General features: G+C 40.9%; 1 protein-coding gene across 1 annotated transcript in view; it reads left to right on the top strand.

Annotated features, from left to right (window-relative positions):
- The window catches only part of zgc:92242 (uncharacterized protein LOC436899 homolog), a 10,163-nt gene extending 6,417 nt beyond the window's left edge, over window positions 1–3,746 (top strand). The window contains exons 3-6 of the mRNA XM_034884145.1: window positions 493–610; window positions 1,552–1,663; window positions 1,767–1,986; window positions 3,167–3,746. Of these exons, the coding sequence (XP_034740036.1) occupies window positions 493–610; window positions 1,552–1,663; window positions 1,767–1,986; window positions 3,167–3,315 (599 nt within the window). The 3' untranslated portion in view covers window positions 3,316–3,746. The remainder of the gene's footprint in view (window positions 1–492; window positions 611–1,551; window positions 1,664–1,766; window positions 1,987–3,166) is intronic.
- Window positions 3,747–12,929: the final 9,183 nt, after the last annotated feature.

Here is a 12,929-nt window from a genome sequence, read left to right as displayed (position 1 = left end):
TCAGTAGTGTATGTAAGAGCATTTCACATGTGTTTGTGAGAGGTAATTCTGAATAATGTCCCTGACGGCCCCTCATAAATACGTGTTGGGTGAAGGTGAGCTAACAAGAAACTTTTACATAATTAACCATTTGCAATGAATTTAGTGAAAGAGTCGCACTCCAGTCGATGGCTGGGAACTTTAGAGGGAGTTTCTGTTAAACTACCCCGGTCTGATCTGGTCTGACAGGAATGAGGTCACTGCTTTGAACTTTTGTAATGATCCCACATTAATCAAACATGAATGATGTTTTGCAGTGAGACACATGAACTTACTCACAGAAAGAGATGTTGTGTTGGGTTCCCCGGGCTCTATACTTGTAGGACAGCACCACCTTCTGGATCAAAGCAAGAATAACAACTTATGAGACAGCTTTTAGCAGAATCTGGTGCAGAGATTGTAAGCTTACCCATTTCATTTTTTTTCCCTTCTTATCTTTTCTCGTCCTTCCAGCTGACAACAAGCATGTGAAGTGGCTTCTGGGTCGGGATGGCGATGTGAGCGTACGTGTGATCGGAGAGGTGGACGAGTTCAGGTCCTCCAAACTCCTCCAGAGCCTCATGAATAACAGGTAATAAACACAAAGAACTGCTTTAAACACACACACACACACACACACACACTGATTGACTCATTTGGCCTTTTTTTTGTCATTGACCTATGAAATGGTATAAAAGCAGACTCCGTATCAACAGTATCCATTTGCTGGATTTTTCTTATTTTTTTTTGCAGCAGCAGTAGGCTGAAGAGAACAAGGTGTGGCTGATTTTTGAATGAGTGTTAAAAAAAAATCAACTACTTGTTGCTTCAAAATCATAGACATAAAATGAGATCCATCACCCCTACCATGTCCACCCATCACGTGGGTTTCAGAGAAAAATGTCTTTCATGTGCTTTCAGTTGTAACATCCAATGTTTCCATACGTTTTGAATGTCCAGAATGTGCTAATTCCTTTGGATTAGTTTGAACATTTAACACTGACGGCCTTGTCGTGGGGCTCATCCACGTGTGTTCTTAACCAACGCGAACATCCGCCTCAAGAAGGCCTTCAGTCCCTTTAACAATTGACATAACTGGGATTGATAAGATCATGGGCCTTAGTCAGCGTGCCGTCTCCTCCTCCTAATTGGATTATAGAAGTTATTTGCTATATGACTAACTGGAGGATTGATTCAAAGGTTAGGGCGGCTGTCTGTGGGACTAAAAAATGCTGTCTTTGTCTACCAGACACAGATGTAATTTACAAAGGGGGTGGGGGCCCTGTAATCAAAACTGGCCAGTGCAACCCCCCCCCCCCCCCGAACTAGAATTTCCTTTACATATAGACATTTGCATACATTTATGCAGAAAAGGCACAGAAAAGAAATCTCCAGAATGCAGAAAATTAACGTTTGACCTTCAAAATTTCAATGTGGCTCAAAGGTGGAGAGCTCAACTACTAGCCCCCCCCCCCCACCCGCCCAAACAAAAACCCTCCAATGTTTAACCCAAAGTTACGCCCTTGCTTCCAGAGTCCACGGGGAGAATTTGAACTGCGTCCAGTCGGTGGACTTGCTGCCAGGAAAAGAGGCCCAGCAGCTCGACTTGAAGCAAGACATCCAGCTGTCCCTCGCAGATGTTATGGTGAGTTTGTGTGTTTGTTATGTGGGTTTGAAGTGGGGTGGGGGGGGTAGGATGAAGACTGTGTCAGGGTCTTACCATCACATTGTGTCCCGCTTGCATTCAGAATGACGCAGCTCCAGCACACGAGCAGTGGGATGAGGAGGACTCCTGCAGCGCTGATGGCGAGCCAAAGGACCCCGCCGGGGACAGCGACAGTGAATCAGGCTCGTACGACCTCGGCGACTGGACTCCTCTCTACAGGCCCCATTTTAGTAGCCATGGCAACCAGGCACCGCTCAAAGACAAGCTCCCAGACACAGAGAGGGCCAGCACACAGGACAGAGGTAAGAAAACAAGAGAGGAGGGAAGAGGTGGAGAGAAACCTCATTTGTGAGTCTATGATTTACTCATTTCCAGATTCTAATTAGGCAAAACTAGAAGTACTACCACATTGTACAGATACACCTATACATATTAAATGAAAAGCCCCAGCATTTTTACAGAAAATTACTTACAGTACATATCAGAAGAAAGTATAAGATAAGGTAATATGAACTTTAACTGAAATACAAAATACCAAATACACCCAAAAAAATACATCGTTCATTTTGCAGAAAAGCCACTTTCACAGTATTTTAATATAACTTTCATTATTGGATTATTATCCCTAATGCCATAACATGTGTATGTAATATTGCAGGGTGAGGTGGAGCTCATATCTATGGGTTAGGGATTTGTTTTTTAATGTGCACCATTGCATCATATTTGATAATGCATCATCATTTCTTTATTTATTATTAATACTTAAGCACTTAATTTCACCACGGTGCAATATTTAAGACTTAATAACGTAATCTCATTACTATGCAATATTTAATACTCAGGACTTTTGAGACACCAATAACTATATTTTTGCATAATGTGTACACAAACCCTTTATATTTCTACTATTTTATATATGTATATAGTTGGAACTGTGCACCACGTCCCCCCTCTCTGTTTTTCTTCTTCTTCTGCTCTACTTACATTTCATATTTTTCATATTTTTTTATGTAAAGTGGTACTTTACTTGTATAATGACAATAAACGCATTCGGTCTTCCATCTTCTATAAACTGATCATAAGTTTTGTTAGTTAAGTACTTAATAAGATGTCCAATAAATGCAGTAGAGTACATTTCTCTCTGAGTGTAGCGAAGCATACAAAATGGAAATACACGAGTAAAGTATTGACAACACCTGAGTAAATGTACTTACCCACACTGCTTGCATCACAAGAGACTCCACCTGCTTGCTCGTTAGGGCTAAAAAACCACGTGTGTCTTTTTCATGATTATGTTTCATGGATTGAAGGTTTTACAGCTAAATAAATAACATGATGGTATCCCAGAACAGCAAAGTTACTTGAAACACAGTGTCGGGAGAGTAGAGATGTTGCCTGAAAGGACATCAGAGTGAGTTATCAGACTTCCAACTCAGGCGGATCTCAGAGAAAACTAACATCGCCCCTCTCTCTCCTCCTCAGCAGAGACAAAGTCGGAGCATGGAGGCCGCGTGGCGCAGCTCAGGAAGGCCTTCGCCGACGATCCTCACAGCACTGGAGCCCACAACAAACCTGCAATACCCGCCAAACCTGCTCACCTACAGAAAAGAAGCACGCCGCTGATCCACTAAGACATACCCATCCTGCTAGGAGGTGACACTGGGACCCCGCACAGAGACAGAGCCCTGCTGTGCTCATTGTAACGAGCCCTGTGCAGAACATAAGGACTCAGGTATAGACACTGATGGACACATACACTGGAGGAAATCCTTACTTGAACCCTGAGGTTGAACTGAACTGATATGCACTGGGTTAGGACTCGTTTCATGGACCGAAACTACAGACAGGGAAACGTCTGAGCTGGGGAGGGGGGAAGGGGGGGTTTAGGGGCTGCTTGGGGTCGGAGTGAGAGGAAAAACTTGAAAGCTGTTCAAATGGAGTCCACTTGAATGCTAAAAACCAAGCAGCTTTGATGTTGCCGAGTGCTCACATGGTTTGTGGGATTGACATGGCGGACGCAGAGAGACGCGTCTTCAGATTTTTGACCACAAGACGGGGGAAGAAAACCCCTGTGGTGAACTTAATTGAGCGTTAATGAAGTTTTGTTACTCAGAAGTCACGAGCGGGTTACCAGGAACTAAAACGCAAACTAAAATACTCATCTGGTGCCGGTTCCCCTCCTGGGCACTTCCAAGGTGCTCTTGAGCAAGGCACCGAACCCCACTCGACCACTCAGGGCGCTGGTCTAGCACCGGCAACCCCCCCCACTCTGACATCTCTCCATTAACGCATGTATAGGACCTGAGCATGTGTGTGTATTTCAGACTTGTGTGTTTAGTGTGTAATAATAACAGAGTGTACATTGTAATTTCCCCATAGGGGATTAATAAAGAGTATCCACTATTGTTATTATTTTTACTAACCAGCTGTATCACCTGAACTATCTGTGATCCTAATGTCCCCCCCCCCCCCCGACCCTTGAACCACAGACAGTCTGCTTTCTACATGAGGAGTGTGTGTCTTTTTATGTGAATGAGTCACTGCATCTGTACTTTTCACAACCCCAACTATGATCTATGATGGGTTTCAAAGAAGTTTGGGGTTCTTCAGCACATTGGGTTTAATTAGAAACAATAACAAGCAAGGCACAGACCCCCCCCCCCACCCCCACCCCCAACCGCAACCCACTCACTCTGACATTTCCATTAATGCAAGTATAGGACCTGAGCATGTGCGTGTGTTTCAGGCCAGTGTGTAATGACAACAGAGTGTCAATTGTAATTTCAATAAAGAGGATAAATTAAATTAACTCAGGTCTTAAAATGGAGGGGGTTGACATCACTAGTAACAAAGAAGGTGTAGCTTCCTAGATCTTAATAGTTTTTTAAGCCAAGGACCCCTTAAAGGAAAGAGAGACAGAGCAGGGACCCCCCCAAAGCATGTTTTGTACAAAATGAACTGGGCCTAGAATAACATGCAAGGCGGCCTTAAGCCTTTATATGTACCCTTTTATTGCATAGAACACTAAGCTATTAAAATAACCTAATAATTGTTGACGTGATTCTATACTTCTTATTATTTTACATGTGGCACAGTGGATTAGTGACTGCCCCCCCCCCCCACACAGTGTGAGGATTTATATTTGCTGATAATACTTTTTTTAAGTTAACAATAGAAGTGTACAATAATTTTGTGTGCCCCCCACCCCCCTTGCACTGACTGAGGACCCCCTAAGAGTTCCGAACCCCCTGTTGAAGATCTCTGATCTATGATACATGCCTCTGACTGAACTATCTTGACTGCTATAAGATGGATTACCATGAAACTTTGTACAGATGTTGATGTTACCAACTTCATTTAGTGCTGACGTTTCCGCTACAGCACTAACATCTGCTCTAATATTTTGCATTCTGATCCAATGTTTAATAATTCCCATCAGCTGCATCTGTACTTTGTGTTAAGTGCTTATTAGCATTCGTAGCATTGCAACATGACCAACGGAGTAAAGACTCTCATTACATTACATGACGCTTTTACCCAAATGCCTAACAACTGCGATTACCATCAGAGGTCACACATATCTGGAACAACTAGGGGTTGAGTGCATTGCTCAGGGACACATTGGTTGATGTATGGCAGTGGGAATTGAACCCAGATCTCCCACACCAAAGGCATGTGTCACATCCGCTGCACCATCACCACCCACACTCATACTATGCCTGGCAAATCTCAGCCTGTTTAGCATTGTCCTTGTGAGGTGGCACACTGGTAGCACACTGACGTTAGCGCTTAGCTCAAAGCATAGCCGAGGGTTCTCCTGCAAAACCACAAGGATCCGGAGCAACCAGGGCAGGACCAAACAGCGTAGAGTGAAAAAGAATCGCCGGTGCAACACAGACGTCTTCTTAATTTATAGTTTTGTTTTTTAGGTGCATAACAGTGACTAACGTTACGATGTAGGGTTAGACCTTCATCAGAGCCCTTCAGAGACTCTTGTTACACCAAAGGGCCAAAACTAATGTGACAGATTAAGATAAACTTTAACTCTCCTGTTGTCCTCGGGTCAAATTTGACCCCTTTACAAAATCTTTCTATATCAGAACTATGATAAAAGTGACAAATCTTGAAAATAAAACTACAAAAACGCAGAAAGAATTTCAAAAATTGACATAAATATTTCTTTCAACTTCTTTTTGAGAAAGTGACAAAAAACTTTGGAACAAGCGTCAATAAAAACCTCAAAAACTTTGGAAAAGGCGTAAAAAAATAGTGTTTAAAAATTGACTAAAACGTGAATAAAAATTGTCAAAAAATGTGGAATAAAAGTGACAAAAACGTTGAGAATGTGTAGAAAAAAGAACAACAAAATGTTGACATTTCAACCCAGAAAAATACAAAGTTGCAGGTCAATGGGAAGACAACACAAGGGTTAAAGTAATCCCAGAGTGTTTCCCTAGCTTTTTAAAATTGTATTTGACAGGGGTTTTTTGGAGTTATTTCAATAAAAATAAAAAAAAGAAGCACTGACTATTGCCATATTTGTATCTCAAAGATTGGAAAAGCTAGATCAGATTTCATAAATAACACTTAAAAAGCCAAAAGACAAAAGAAGTCCACTGGGGACTGACTATACCAGGAAGTTAATTTTGATGCTCACATTGATCTAATATTCATTTTGGCTCTCTTAGCTGCCTAAAACGGAAGAAAAAATCATAATTGTAGGAAAATCCCTGCATACTTAATTATTCATCGTTTATTTTTGACCTATGAAATAGCAGTTTGACAAAAAGTTCTCATTACAAGGTCCACTCTCTGGGTTCTTCCAGAGCAATCTGCCACATCTCAACACGGCTATCATGTGACCGAAAATTCGTACTCGTGTCACATGATAACATCCGAAACCATCTCCATGACAACTGAAACAACAGATAACACAACCTGAGGCCGATAGCTCTGGAAACCTCGTGATTAAGAGCTATTTTTTTGTCAAACGGCATATTTAATATTTCATTTTTATCCAGTGACCATCTGGAGTCTGCCACACACACACACACACACACACACACAAACACACACACACATACACACACACACACACACACACACACACACACCAACAGACACTTCCATTGTTAGCATCTTCACTTCCTGCTTGTGTTAGTTTGCCTTCAGTCGGGTCTTCAGTTAGTGAAACACATGATCAGTTGGACGGGGAGTCAGGGGACGACAGTGATCAGGGGACAGTCTTTAGTCTTAGAAGATGCCATGTTTAGGATGACTGACCTGCATTGTCATTAAATTGGAGGGACTGTGTCTCTTTGTTGGTCAGCCAACAAAGATTTGAACACCCTCACACACTGCTGCAGCTTTAAGTCAGCACTTTAATCACATGCTTATTGTTTGATTTGGATTTTAATGTCCTGGAATACCAAAAGAATGATAAAGATGTCCCTGGACACATGTCTACAGACCTGAAAGGGACATTGGTTGCAACAAACTGCATACAAATCCTTCTAGTAGGAACATGTGACCATGAGAGATGTACTTCATTTTAAAGGTTTGGAGTGTTTGAGTTGTGGTTACTACCTAACCGTTGGGTCACATATTCCTATTACTACATCACTAATTCCCAAACTGTGCTCCTGCTGACACTTTGACTTTTGTATTTCACCTTCTACCTGTATTTGCCTTGGGGTTTTCTGTTTTGTCGGCTTGGACAAAGAACCAAATAACGCAACAAAAAGACTGACAAGATCTGTTTTTCAACACACAGTTGTGACTGTTCATATGGTTATAGAATGCATTCTGCATGGGAGGTGGGATGGGGGGGTGGGGGGGGTTGGCTGATAGGGAAAGACACAGAGGCGTTGCTGACAGTGGTCACTTACACAATGATTATCTATTCAGCGGGATGCGTCAGAAAACAGCCCATCAGAGACCAAACAGAGAGCAGGGACAGCTGATTAGCATGCGGTCTAGAGCGAGACAGGGCGAGACGCTCGGGGGGGGGCGGGGGAGACAGAGCAAATGGGAGTCAAGTCACGGGAAGCAGCACGCCACAGCCAACTCAATAAAACTCTTCTCATTCCCCGACCACCTCCACACCCTCAGCCTCTGTGTACGTGCTTTTGTAGAGCTGTGGAGTGTGTATGTATGTGTGTGTGCATGTGTGTGTGTGTGTGTGTGTGTGTGTGCGTTCCACCCATATTTCTCAAATCATGTGACTAGACACAAGCAGTCATGCACGGTGTGAAAAAGCCCCGCTATATATAGCAGGACAGTGTTGGGTTTCCCAGCAAAGCATTGTAGGAGTCTCTGTCCCAGAAGGACGTGTGCACGCCGTTGACTTGTAATGTTTCTACTCACTGTGGGTGTTGGGAGTCTGAAAGGTGAAACCAGGACACGGGTTGCGTATGTGCTCTTCCTGTGTTGACCAAGCGCCTGCATGATAGCAAACTGCAAAGATTGTAACCACCAGGATTAGATGTATTACATGTGAGCACAATGAAACATACAGTATATTATCTCTTTTTCTGAATCAAGTCATTATGAAGAGGCTTAACGAGACAGTCCGTTTACAGCTCTGTCCTCTGTAATGAATACCAACTCGGCTGTGATGTCATTAGATTATTATTAGTCATAATCATAAGCTCCATGCTGGGGAATGAATGTGTAAGACATCAGGATGTTACAATTTTTATTGAAAAATCCAAGTCAGGAACAATGTATTTGGTTACCAACTCTGCAGTGTTTTCCTCTCAAATTTAGCAAATGTGCAACTTTGAGATTAATAAACCTACATTTTAAAACCGTCTGCCATTACCAAGCAGCCTGTTTCATGTCTAGGCTTAGAGACTTAGACTTCTCTTTCCTTTTGGGATGACCCCCCCAAAGGAAATTGACATTTCCAGCATCCGTTTTAGCAAGAATACAGCATAGAAGACAGTATAAAGATAACAATAATAACAGTAATGTTAATAGTTATAATAATAACAATAAAAACCTTTGGCTATGAAAAGACATTAACCATAAATCAGTCCAAATTGTCAGTGTTGAGTCAAGTGTTGAAGTGACCAGGTAATAATGTAAGTCCAGGTGTGTGTGTGCATGTATGTATCTATGTATATATCTATGTATATATGCATATATGCATGTATGTGTGTATGTATGTATGTATGTATGTATGTATGTGTGTGTGTATGTATGTATGTATGTATGTATGTATGTATGTATGTATGTGTGTGTGTATGTATGTATGTATGTATGTATGTGTGTATGTATGCATGTATGTATGTATGTATGTATGTGTGTATGTGTGTGTGTATGTATGTATGTATGTATGTATGTATGTATGTGTGTATGTGTGTGTGTATGTATGTATGTATGTATGTATGTGTGTATGTATGCATGTATGTATGTATGTATGCATGTGTGTGTGTGTGTGTGTGTGTGTGTGTATGTGTGTATGTGTGTGTGTGTGTATGTGTGTATTTATGTAAGTATGTATGAGGAGTTGTATGGTCTGATGGCATGGGGGACAAAGCAGTCCTTGAGTCTGCTGGTTCTACACTCGGTCCAACACTTATCTGAAATATGTTGCATTGTCCCATTCGGATTCAACAGAAATACTTATTTTTATGACAATTAAATCTTAATCACACTTTTTTTACAGTAAAGAAAGCAAAAACATGACCACCCCTAACCTTAACCCACATAACTTTAAAGCTATTTGCTTTTTTTTTTCATAAATTGGGTGCTTGTGAAAGACAAATAAGGAAGAAAGGGTAACACATTGTAAATGTAAAAGCATGGCCTCTAACGTTAGGGACCCAAATGCCTTCCCTGGGTGAAAACAAAATAATGTCACCATTATTTAGTATTTAAAGCGGAAAAGGGGAACAACATCACAGTACAGTGCAACGTATGCCCATATTTGGTATTGAGATCCAAAAGCAACAGATATTAATCAAGTTAGGTTATTTGAATATTGTGAAACAGGAGCATACTGACCACAATTAGACCAGGTAAGTAGCAACTGTATCAGAGTACCTAACATAACAACACATACCTAACCTTTTCAACTGTGAAAGTGATGCTGTTCCAACCCTTCCTACTGAGATATCCTGACCTGTTGGCCCTAGTGGGGGGGTCAAGCTTCAAAAACACTGGGGGCCAAAGCGCATGGCGGGAAACGCCTGGCGCAGGTGTGTTTTAAATCCACCTTTGGTTCTATGACGACGAAAAAAAGGGTTATACTTAGTGTCTTCATTGATCATAGGTGTGTGTTTTGGGTGTAATGTGCAATCAACCAATCAGAGGTCAGCAGCATCGTGCTGTCTTCTCGTCAAAATTCAATAACAAAAATCAACAATTTTGTCAATGTCTTTCTCAACTTTTTGTCCCTTTTTCTCAACACTTTTGACTTGTCACTTTTTTTTTTACATTTAACACCACGTAACACTAACTTATTGGCTTTAGATTTACGGTTATTTTTAGAGTTTATGGTCAATAAACCTCATTTATAGGAAATTGTACCTAATGTTTGAGTTGGAAAAGCAGAAATGAGGAATTATCTGGACTAAAATTAAAGGAAAGTTTGTTGATGGATAGGGTTAAACGAGGGAAAACAACAGATTATCTTGGTGTCACTAAACGTTCTTGCAGATTATCCTAAATTCAATGTATAAATGATATAGGCGTATAAAAATAACATTTCACACCTTAACTCAATAGCTTGCATTATGAGTCAAACATAAACAAATGATGCTCATTTCAAGTGGTAGCCATTGCTGCAATTTAGTAGGCTATAATAATCATTTATTATATTCATTAATAATAGTAATACTCAATACATGAGCCCTGCCATGAAAATCTATGTTAAAGCCATCATGTAACTGGCATTACAGTCATGATGTGCAGCTCTGGGTGAAAGGTGCAACCATGCTAATTAACATGAGGAGTCTTCTAGCTCTATGCTCACTGGCAACGATCAATTCCACCTCATGAGGTGGCGTATGGAGAAGCTATGAAATATCACCGCACCATGCTTTGCCTAACTTCCTGGAACGGCAGCGCCTTTTTTTTTTTTTTTTTAATCAGCAGCAGGCTAAAGATTAACAGAATTTTGTGCACACATCGCCTCGGAAACCAACAAGGTGTGAAACCGCCTGAAGATCAAAATGTCGGAATGTTTCGAGAGCTAACTCATTTTATGGATAGGTTTGGATCTAGACTTATAGACATGTCCTTTTTGAAATACACTGAAATGTGTAAGTTACATGTTGAAGCATTTAACCCTCCTGTTGTCCTCGGGTCAAATCTGACCCCTTTAAAAAATGTCTATATCTGAAATATGAGTTTCTTTTTAACCAAATGACCATAAAAAAATGGTTTGGATGCCTTTCAACGCTCTTTGCAAATACAGCTGATCATTTCCTTCCTCTGATCCTAACTATTAGTCAAAATAACTCATCATTTCTGCTTTTTAACTCAAATATTAGGTATGATTCTATATAAATGAGGGTTATTGAACCATTATGATATCCAAAAAGTAGTATAAAACTAGTAAGGTGGTGTTAGTGAAAACAAAAAAAAAGGGACAAAAATGTCAAATTTGTATCCATTTTTGACCCGTGAGGAAAACACAGGGGTTAAACAATAAAAACAAATAAATAAATAAATTTTAAAAAAAGAATTCTGTAACTACATCTCATTTCTTTAACTTTTTTTTTTTTTTTAAGTCTGAAAAGCGACAAAAATGTAAAATTTTTGTCAGTTTTTGACCTGGGAGGACAACATAAGGGTAAGACAATGTAAAAAAAATATATATATTTATATATATATAATTCTGTAACTACATCACCCACATGCTTCTAATAACTCATTCTGAACTATTTTGAAACCCTTCAGTAGTTTTAAAGTTTAAAAAAGTTTAAAATTTTTGTCCGTTTTTGACCTGGGTGGACAACTAAAGGGTTAGAAAATTAAAAAATATATATATATATATACATATAAATGTATAATTATGTAACTACATCTCCCACATGCTTCTAATAACTCATTCTGAACTATTTTGAAACCCTTCAGTAGTTTTAAAGTTTAAAAAAGTTTAAAATTTGTGTCCGTTTTTGACCTGGGTCGACAACTAAAGGGTTAGAAAATTAAAAAAAAATATATATATATATATACATATAAATGTATAATTATGTAACTACATCTCCCACATGCTTCTAACCATTCATTCTGAACAATTTTGAAACCCTTCAGTAATTTTAAAGTTTTTTTGAAGTAGTTTTTCAAAAAACAAAAGTCTGAAAAAGGGACAAAAATGTCAGTTTTTTGTCCGTTTTTGACCCGGGAGGACAACACAAGGGTTAATAGTCTTTTAACCAGGCTTGTTTTTCATATGTAGCATAAAACCAAACTACAAGTAGGCTAGTCGGTGCTGTTTATAGAAGCCGGTCTATTTCGAATCCACCTTTGACAGCTTTAAGGGTCAAAGGTCAAGAGTCCCCTTTGACCCTGATGTCACCAAAATACAACCTGAGGGCAGATGAGCCGGAGCTTTTCAAGGATGTAAGATCCCATTGTGTTTCTGCTCGGGAGTGGCGTGTCCCCCATGTGTGTTAAAGGGAACCCAAATGAATAACAGCGGCGTAATGGGGAATGAACTCGGAAAGATGGTGCTCCTGAAAAGCTGTTCCACATTTTCGAACGCTGGGGATGCAGCCAATGGAGAAAGAAAAAGGGAAAAAACATTCACAATGAGACACAGTGTCTCCGAGCAGACGCAGTGGCCAACATTTCAAAGGTCTGGCTCGTGAGCGAGGGTCCGCCCAGCTCCAGTGCAGGTTGCCTGGGGCTGGCAGGTTGCTCAACTGCAGTGTGTGTGAGAGGAGTTTTTTTTCTCCAGAGTGGGCAGGGCCGCCGGTGCTGACATATGTAAGCTCCACGGGGGGTCTGTGACGGCACACACCGGCTATCCGGACCATGCGTCCGTCGTGAACCCCCTGTCTCCCTGCGTTTCTGTCTCGCTCCATTTCGTTTCGGCCTCCGTCGCCGCGCTCCCTCTCGGATCTCCCTCTCATCTCTCCTCCTCTCTTTGTCTGGCCTCGGTTATCTTCATCCCCTGCTGTCCATCTCCCCGTCCTCCTCCCTGCATATCTCTCTCTTTCTCTTCCCTCTCCCCCTGTGGCCTGCTTTTCATCTCTCCCAGTTCCACCGACTCTCTCTTTTACCCCCCCCT

Source organism: Etheostoma cragini, chromosome 10 (assembly GCF_013103735.1).
Source record: "Etheostoma cragini isolate CJK2018 chromosome 10, CSU_Ecrag_1.0, whole genome shotgun sequence".
Taxonomy (NCBI): domain Eukaryota; kingdom Metazoa; phylum Chordata; class Actinopteri; order Perciformes; family Percidae; genus Etheostoma; species Etheostoma cragini.
Note: the sequence above shows the minus strand (reverse complement) of the source record. Positions and strands in the feature narration are given on the sequence as shown.